This window comes from Stylophora pistillata, chromosome 9 (assembly GCF_964205215.1).
Source record: "Stylophora pistillata chromosome 9, jaStyPist1.2, whole genome shotgun sequence".
Classification (NCBI taxonomy): Eukaryota; Metazoa; Cnidaria; class Anthozoa; order Scleractinia; family Pocilloporidae; genus Stylophora; species Stylophora pistillata.
In genome coordinates this window covers 5,907,701-5,917,700 of record NC_142527.1, presented here as the reverse complement: position 1 = coordinate 5,917,700, position 10,000 = coordinate 5,907,701, and the positions used below count along the sequence as shown (strand labels likewise).

The 10,000-nt window shown below is 36.4% G+C and overlaps 1 protein-coding gene across 3 annotated transcripts in view; it reads left to right on the top strand.

Annotated features, from left to right (window-relative positions):
- The first annotated feature begins 4,581 nt into the window (after positions 1-4,581).
- LOC148722926 (uncharacterized) overlaps positions 4,582-10,000 on the top strand; it is a 7,346-nt gene continuing 1,927 nt past the window's right edge. The window contains exons 1-5 of one of the 3 annotated variants that reach the window (XM_088734564.1): positions 4,582-4,705; positions 5,079-5,141; positions 9,124-9,183; positions 9,464-9,523; positions 9,653-10,000. The exon at positions 9,653-10,000 is cut by the window's right edge and continues 1,927 nt beyond it. In XM_088734564.1, coding sequence (XP_088590690.1) covers positions 4,687-4,705; positions 5,079-5,141; positions 9,124-9,183; positions 9,464-9,523; positions 9,653-9,687 — 237 coding nt within the window. In that variant the 5' untranslated portion in view covers positions 4,582-4,686 and the 3' untranslated portion in view covers positions 9,688-10,000. Of the gene's footprint in view, positions 4,706-5,075; positions 5,142-5,926; positions 7,306-9,123; positions 9,184-9,463; positions 9,524-9,652 lie in introns of those variants that run through there. The other 2 variants (XM_088734563.1, XM_088734562.1) reach the window with 2 other exon arrangements.

Below are 10,000 nucleotides of genomic sequence, written 5' to 3'. Positions count from 1 at the left end.
TAAGAAAGGAAATTTTTATAATTCCAAGCTAAGTAAGCTTTTCTAGTGTTTCATTCTTTAAGGCTTTGTGTAGAGCGGGGCCTTCGTTTTATAAACCGTAAAACTTAGTGACAAGTCGAAAGGGCTCGCTCTTGGTTATGATACCAAAGAGTAGAGGGACACCACGGTGATCTTCCAGGTGTTTGATCATCGTCGCCGCTCGTGGTGTACTTCGCTACGTAGGTGAGCGAGATCGACGTTCTTCCTCTCTTTAATTCTGACAGCTGTGTGAAAGACCTGATCCTTACAATGAAACACGGTCGATTGTGCTTTTTCAGTGGCGGCTTTAACGCTCGTCCTTATTCAGCGCTTATCCTAAACATGGCATCTCTAGCTATCTACAAGACACGCTGCGAAGTATTATTCGTCCATGTTCACCACAACAACTGCGCTAGTGAGATAGAGAATCGAAAGATCACATTGTTGCGCTCGAGGCAGAGTGCGCTAAGTTTGCCAAGTTCTACAATGGACAACAGATCGTACGGCCTCCCGCAAGAATAAAGACAAGGTCTTTCAGTTACAAGCAATGGATAAGCGGAATTGTAAAAAGTTTTAATTCGTCCGTGCATCGAAAGGCCGATGGTATGTAATTCTGCTCTTTTCCGTTCTTCACACACTCGAACAGCTGTTAAAATTAAATTTAATTGGTTGTGCAGTCAAAATGTAACGTCGCCCAACATGGTTTTAGTTAAACCAGTGTCTTCTGAGGCGCTTCCACCAAAATAATTTAGAAGGGAACAACAGCGCTAACCGATTTAATATCTTCTCAAGAACATGTCAAAGTCTATTAAAACGCAGAAATTAAAAATAGTAAGAATTGGTGGTTCATGTTAAAAATCATTAAAGAACAGTTCTCAGTTTGGCTCGATAGTGCTGTCACTTTGCACTAGTTGTTCATAGTGACTTACTCATTACTTTCAGTATTTGTTCGAGCTTTTCTTCGACGAAATAGGGGACATACAAGAAATCGCAATTCACCTCTAAAACAAAAATAATAAGCTCTTCTCCCAATTGGACACCAGATATGACTGCGTAGTAATAATTGCGTTGTACGCGAAGTTGCAGTGTGAGAAAAATGAGTGAGGAAAATAATTCTAAGTGCTGTACAGCGCAGTTTTTAACATAGATTACCTAGCTAAATGACCTGCTTGTCTTAGATATTTATGATAATATAGGAAGGTCCCCAAGGAATACCAATAACCCGGCGTGTAATTTTGTGATTGACAAAACCTGATAACTCAGGTTTATGTTTGAAAGGGCAAATCATTTAGTACATTTCACTCCAGAAGTAAATAATCTCTTAACTTTCGTAATTATTATTTTGGTTTCAGGCAAATGGTGTCGAGTTGAAAGATACTAAGTTCCTGAAACGTACATCCAAGCTTTGTTAGCAGGCATGCCGAATGCTTTTATAAACGTGCGAGGGTAAAAATACACTTGCGGCCCCCTGTATGGAGAGAAAAATCCAAAGTTTTTTATTACAGGGATGGTAGAGTGAATGATGTTATTTCTGGTCTGAGTCATCAAAGTTCTGTACCATTAGAGTTAAGAAAAGCTATCGGGGGAATATGGAGGTTGCTGCAAGTAGTAGCTGTTAAACTCTCAACAAGCTTTACAGGCGGCCAATTAAAGCGCATGGGGCAAGAAATCAAGCACGATTCTCACCCAGTAAACTAAAATGGTTGTTGGCAATTGAGATGGACGAGCAACCAGGGAATTTGAAGTAATCTGGTGGCCTGATCTTTTCTCGGGCACTACAAATGGGAAACTGACCTTGCGATTTTATGTTCCTAAAGTGATACTTTGATTTCAATGATGTGTAGTACACAGTCTAGTTGACTTGTTCGTCATGTTTCCATAAATTTAGTAGCTGTTTCTTGGCAGTTTTTGTAAGTTTGTAAAATGTGTTTTGCATTTAGAGGAACAAACTTGTCTGTAGAAAGCTAAGATTAAACCGTGAATACAGCAAAATGACCCTGTAATATTAAAGCAATTCATGTCTAGCTGGGCGCACAATACTCTGATGCCCTTCATTCTGTTGTAACCAATTTCAGAGGAAAAAAAAACACCTGGAGAAACTCTTAGAGGGATAATATCTGTGGACTTTCACCATTTCTATGGTCATCAGGAATGACAGAATAAAGCAGTAACTGTTCACAAAGCCTTAATTCACTTAACTGAAAGAATAATGAGTTGGAGGGAACTATAGATCATTTTTTTCCAAGCATCTCTAATAATTCATGATGGAAATAATAATAACATTGATAACAATAATAATGATAATAATGATAATAATAATAACAATGATAACAATAATAATGATAATAATAATAATAATAATGATAAAAATATTTACAATAGTTAGAGAAATAATGTTCATTATCCTGATGGTTATAATTCCTATGATTATTTCCATTAATCTAATCATTATTATTATCATTCATATTACTATTATGATTATTTCAATGTTTATCTATGAACAAGCTGTCTAGCTGAATGAGTATCCAAGTGATTGAAACTGGGGCAAAAACAAATTAAGAAAAGACAGAAAAACCCCAAAAACTGTTCAGGACTGCAATTCTTGAGTTGACTCATTGTGAAAGGTTTTGGGACTTCATTAAGCTAGTGCTGTCTGTAGTGGGCCCTGTGTCAAAGAGAGAAGAGTAGCAGCTGAATTAATAATAATAATACTAAGGACAATGATAGCATTGATTGACCAAAGTCACCCTATGATTAATAACAGATGATACATGACAAACAGCATAAGCAACACACTTTTCAAAACAAAAAGAGCAAGCTAAAACTGCCATCAGATAAAAATAACTGTCCATAAAAGACTGACAGCATAGAGCTGAAAAAAAAAATAGGGACTGGTTCTGCCATCAGATAACAACAGTCCATAGACTGACCACCCAAGAGAAACAGAACAGATCGGTGGTTCTGCCATGAGATAACAACAGCCCATAATGGACTGACTACCCAAGAGAAACAGATCCACCTGTTAGTTCTGCCATCAGATAACAACAGTCCAGGGACTAACTACCCAAGAGAAACAGAACTAGGCAGGTGGTTTTTAATCAGAAAACAACTATTTAAGACCTCTGTACAATGTGTCTAACAATCTATTGAAGAGACAAACTATCAGAAACACTTGAATTTCTATTTGGGGAGAGGGGGGAGGAATTAAATGAAAATCTACTTGCCTCAGCATGCCATCCTCACTGAGCAGCCTATTTCAATTTGAAAATGATGATCACAATCATAAAGATAATGATAATGATAATGATAACAATAACAAATCATTATTAGTATTATCATTTATTTTACTATTATGATTATTTCAATGTTTATCTAGGAACAAAATGGTGTTATTGTTAGTCTAGCTGAATGAGTATCCAAGTAATTGAAACTGAGACAAAATAATCTCAAGAAAAGCCAGGAAAACCCCAAAAACTGTTCAGGACTGCAATTCTTGAGTTGGCTCATTGTGAAAGGTTTTGGGACTTCATTAAGCTAGTGCTGTCTGTGGTGGGCCCTGTGGCAAAGAGAGAAGAGTAGCAGCGGAATTAACAATTATAATAATAATGAAGACAATGATAGCATTGATTGACCAAAGTGCCTCCGACTAATAACAGATGATATGTGACAAACAGCATAAGCAACACATTTTTCAAAACAAAAAGAGCAAGCTAAAACTGCCATCAGATAAAAATAACTGTCCATAAAAGACTGACAGCATAGAGCTGAAAAAAAAAATAGGGACTGGTTCTGCCATCAGATAACAACAGTCCATAGACTGACCACCCAAGAGAAACAGAACAGATTGGTGGTTCTGCCATCAGATAACAACAGCCCATAATGGACTGACTGCCCAAGAGAAACAGATCCACCTGTTAGTTTTGCCATCAGATAACAACAGTCCATGGACTAACTACCCAAGAGAAACAGAACTAGGCAGGTGGTTTTGAATCAGAAAACAACTACTTAAGACAAGCCCTCTGAACAATATGTCTTAGAAAATCTTCTGCATTCTAACAATCCATTGAAGAGAAAAACTATCAGAAACACTTGAATTTCTACTTGGGGGGAGGGGGGGGTAAATAAATGAAAATCTACTTGCCTCAGCATGCCATCCTCATTGAGCAGCCTATTTCATTTTGAAAATGATTCAATCACAATCATAAAGATAATGATAACAATAACAAAATCATTAATAATAATGATAATTATAATAATCATAACAATAACTACAATGACAAAGTCCGTGTTAGTCTGGCCTCTACCTTGCAGAAAATACAGCCCACCAACTGAAGCTGAATTCTTTAAGTTTCTCCCGTAATTTCGACGGCTTTAGTAATATAAGCACCTTGAGAAAGTAAGGAAAGCGGAACACGTTGCGTGTGTAAATTCGTGTGAAATCGCAGGATACTTAACCGCGGATCGGCAGAAGGGCAAATTAACTCAAGGGTATCTAATTGGCTCACGATATCATGACGTTACCCTTTGCATCCTCTTGTTTCTAATTATTCATAAGGGTGTACTGTCTGAGTGATTATCAGTCATATGTGATAATCTGAACTAAGATATATTTTTGTCTCTGTAGACAGGTTCTCGGTTTCTTGCGCAGAACAAAACAATCCTCTACACATGTATGGATTTATGAGAGGTATGTTTTCTTTATTTGATTATTTATCTTCTCCAGCAATGATCTATCAATTCGTTTGTCTGTACTGATATTTATTCATTTATTTATTAATTCATTTATTTATTTACTCTTTACTTTAAGTTTCTCCCGTAATTTCGACGGCTTTAGTAACATAAGCACTTCGCGAAAGTAAGGAAAGCGGAACAAGTTGCGTGTGTAAATTCGTATGAAACCGCAGGGGTACATAACCGTGGATCAGCAGACCGCGGAACCTGTCAAGCCTACGAGACCTGGGAAACCTACAGAACCGGCGGAAACATTAATTTTTTTGTTAAAAGAAGAGAAAGCGTGATAAGGAGTGATAAACTGAACTAAAATCAAATTGTCTCAGCAGACAGTTTCCATGTTCTTTGCACCGAACAAAACCATCCTCTGTACATGTTCGGATTTATGAGAGGTATGTTTCCTTTTTTAATTTTGGTCTTTTATCTTTTCCATCGTTAATCTACTAATTCCTTTGTCTGTGCTAATATCTATTTATATATTCTTTTATCTATTCATCTCTTTACGGGTCTAAGTTTCTTCGTAATTTAGACGGCTTTAGGAAGTGCGTCGCGAAAGTAAGCAAAGCGGAACTAGCAGCGTGCATGCTAATTCCTTTGAGACAGAAGCTTTAATTTGGCAACGTAAATGCATGATTTTGTTATCTGTGACGTGCAGACAATAAGAGGAGCTCAGTAGCAGCTATGGTTCCGTTTTCACTTAATCAGGAACGAAGTTCTTCAAAAAGACTGAAACTTTAACGGAAAACTAGCTAAAAGCTCTTTCGTATTCATGATACGTACTTCCATTACAATCTAGGGACGCTTGTCCCAAGGGTTTTCCCGTTGAAAGTATAAGAAGACATCAGAATTAAAACTTAACACTTGAGTCGAATTAATAAGCGGCAGAAAGTAGAGTTTAAATGTTGACACGTTCAGCAAGTTGAGCCTTAAAAGAAAAGAATTTGAGTAGTAGTCTTGTGGGTCGCATCCTTGGGTTTTATCCATGGGTTTAAGAAATGCTTTGTAAACAGGTGTCTCGATCTCTTTGGACTCTTTGAATTTTAAACTGTGTGATCAAGTTGGTATTTTCTTGTGTTTAGACCCTTTTAACCCTTTTTTATAATATTGTGAGTTCTAATATTTTGCTTAAAACGATAAATAAATTATCATTTTAAAACATCTAGTTTCTACGTCAGCGTGCATTCATCAAGATAAGAAGCACTTGGAAAGTTGGATATATAGCACGGAAAATGCGGAAGAATTTCTCGAGGCAGACTTGAACAACTTGACTGAGCTTCTTGAGTCATTGGTCCAAGTGGTTTGTTCTCTAAGTTCTTCGAACCTGTCCTTTGACGACCACATTTTGGTTCAACCTGAAGCTCTCTAAATGCAATGGCAAAAAAAAGAAAGACCTCACCGCCCTTCCCAGACCTAATGCGGGTAACGACGCATTAAAAAAAAAAAAACACCTGACCCCTGCTGGAATTCACGGAAAGGCCCCAGCTATCAATAGTATACCTATACACAGACCTCTTCTTTTCATGATTCATAACTATTCATAAATTTGCCTTTCAGACAAATTCAAAATGCCAGTTCTAAAGATCATTTCCAAAGTCCAATTTATTGATCGATATTTATCTATTAACTTGCTTAATATTCAAAATTCTTGATATGGCCACGATTATGATATAAAATCGCGAGGCCAATCTGTTCACACGCTGATTTTGTTCATTGCTTATATACTAATTTACAACTGAACTGTTATTTAAACAAATCAACCACAATTTTCCGTTTTCTATTCTGAAGTTGATTATTGAAGAAACCTCGAAAATGTTACAGTTCCCAATTCAATTTGTTCAGCAATTTGTTTTTAAATCTTACAAATTTCTATGTAAAAGTTTGCAATTGGTAGTCAGTTGATCATTCTGGAGGCAATGCAAAACAATCAAATTGGAATGAAAAATATTCAAAGGCCTTTCTATTCTTGATATACAATCCGCAAGGGAACTAGTCAAGAGAGGGAAAAACAAAGAAAATGTCCCCTTGTGATAATCCCTTTCATCCGGTGCAAAATTCTTGGAACGTGTCAGTGTTTATGTAAGTTTTTTAGACTAAGCCTGTATCATTGTTAAATGAGTCGTTTAATTGACTGTTCGTGTTTTCACCGCCCACTTACTATTGTGATTGCACACTTTGATAAAAGGGACCCACCACACAGACATCCTTAATTTTTAGTGCAGAGTACAATGAGTAAACAGCTTTATACTACTCACCAGCTGAGTCGAGGTGGCCTTCATATCAACAAAAATTGCAAACACTATTGGAACGCGCAAAGTTGTTTTAGGTACAATAGCTTTGATACGGCGGGGTTTAAGCTGCAATATATCACAGCAAAATTTGCAAACAATTTGGAACGTACGAAGCGTTTCGGAACAATGCCAGTTCGTCGGTATATAAGAAGTTTTCAAGACTTGATGCCGCTAGTTGAACAGCTTCTTGGGCTTTTTTCATACTTTGAGCAACAAAATGTAGTTAGGATAACTGCGCGAAGGGCTGTTGAACACGATGATCTGGATGGTGAGTTTCAACAGGGACCGATTAATTATAGCTGGGTAATCGATCCGTATTGTCTCTATCAGATTATTCCATCTCCTCTTAAAGTTTTATCACTTTGATGAATAGCTTCCAACGAGATATCTTTACGCTGTACATAGTTGCTGATTCTTAGTAGATGCCATGTTGGGCTATTCATCAGTCTTTGTTACATAACTTGTTCGGTGCTACAATCATAACTAAGCTGTTGTTATTTTTCGACCCAATAAGTCGAAAATTAAGTAATCGATGCCTAATGATTTTTACCTCGGCTTAAATCTACCAAACTGTTTGGCCCAGGCGTTAAATGGAGTTTCATGGTTTAGACATTTCAAGCCCGTATACGTGATTCGCCAACGAAGCATTTAGAGTTTGAAAAGTAAGCTGTTATAATGTACAGTTTCTTTGGCTTTCATTGTATAGTGATTTAATTTAGTTTTCGCGGATGCATACTGTTTTATTCTCTTCTTTGGAAAACCGATTGCAATGTCAGACATCAAAGCAAAAACTTAGTATTCATTGTTAAAATTTCATATGAGATAAATCTGGCTCATTAGTTATTATATATCTCGATACTAGAGACAAAGATCTCAGATCTCTCAAGAGAACAATTAAGTTTGTATTCTCTTCTTTCAGGAAGGAAACTCGGTCGCTCTGTATTTATCTATGATTTCTGTAAAAATACTGATGTAAAAATGTGGTCGACTGTTTTAGCTGCCTATCTTGCACGTTTGGTAAAGATTTAGTGCGACTAGCATTTTCTGTTTGAATTTACTTGGCTTGAATTTTACAGTATGTTGTTATCATTATCATTATCAATTTTATGATCTTATCATAGAATTATTATCGTTATTATAATCATCATCATCATCATTATTATTATTATTGTTATTATCATTAGTATTGCTATTATAGATGAATGCTCTACGTTCTTAGACATGATGAATAACACTGGCATCGACAAAAAGCAGCAACTTAATTAACATAGTCAAGAAAATGATAAATAAAGCCATTAGAGCAACATATTACATCTTTTGTTGTAGAAATAGGAATTGGGACAACCCAGACTTAATGCAATTTTGATTTTTTTTCGCTTTGTTTTGTTTGTGTGTGTGTGTGTGTGTGTGTGTGTGTGTGCGCGTGTGTGTGTGTGTGTGTGTGTGTGTGTGTGTGTGTGCGTTGATTAATCTGATCTCAAGCAGCATTTGTAAATTACCTATACGTAATGAGATTTATAATTGTACATTCAAAAACAAAAATAGTTACCATTATTATTGTTATTATTAATATTAATATTATTATTATTATTATCGTTATCATTAATATCATTATTATTATTGGAGGAATTTTCTAACCGTGAAGAAACTAAGCCCTGGGAGACCCGCACACCAGTAACCTGAAGTAAAAATTGTATTTGTATGCCAAGGCAAGTAGGCCGAGGTATTAAAGATTCAAAATGAATGTAAATGCTTTCTTTATTCCATGTGTTACGTATTTGTATTCAAAAGAGACACTGCAATGTTTCTTTTTTTTCAGGGAAAGGGAAACCTTTTCTTTCTTTTGATAATTTATATATTGTCAAAAGTTGTGAAGTAAGAAGTTAATGAAACGCGCCACCAAACCATATTTTGGAGATGTTTCGGAAATTCAAGACTTAGAGAAGATAGAAGTTTAAGATGTGGCGGTCTAAGGCTCACTGCTCGATTTTATTGTTTTTGAATCGAGCTGGCTTCATTAATCAGTGAGCAGTACAATATTTTGTATACACACTCTCTCTCTCTCTCTCTCTCTGTCTCTCTCCAGGCAGACCCCCAGTGCTTTGCACGGAGCCTAACTATGGTTTGACGACTGGATTCTCTGCAGGTAATTTTCTTTTTTCACCCAAAGGGCCAGGACAACAGAGAAGACAAAGCAGAAAACAAACAAATTTTCTATCATATTCATTACCTTTGCTGGATTTCGTTTTTTTACATGTGTGGATTGGTTTTATTAATTTGAAGTTCTTGCAATACATCTGATCATGAAGTTCTCGCAATACATCTGTTCAAAATCAAACTGTGCAATGTTACGCTTGCTTCTCATCAACAACTAGGATATAGTTTCAAAAAACTACTTTTTAAAATAATATCAGTGTTGCTTTTAGACAGGTTCCCCGTGCCCTGCACTGAGCCGAATACTCTGACCCTAAATGGGTTTTTCTCAGGTAAATGCTTTGTTTTCTTTGCTCTTCTGTACTTTTCGTTGGTTGATAACGATGTGAACTGTCGACCATACTGTTTATAAACAGGAGTCCTTAATCTTTCCTATTCGGTTTTGCAAATATCCTTTCTAGATAAACTACCCGTGCAGTGTACCGATCAAGACTAATCGATGGAGATAACCTGAAGTATCTAATTGATGCGCGACATGATGGAAGGGCAGTGATCAGTTAAAAGAGCCTTTTTTCGGTTTATATCAGCACTACTTTCAAAGAGGATTTTGTGCTTTCGACAAAAAAGTTTAATTATACACTGTTGTACTTTCCTTGGTTACTCATATGCTTATGTAGCCAAACATGCGTCCTTAGAACTTTATAGTACCACTGAATCTACCGATGCGTAGTTTAATACTAATTAGATATTTTTTTCTTCAGTTTTCAGTCTATAAACATTTTTGACTGAAGGGAGCAGTTGAGGCGAAC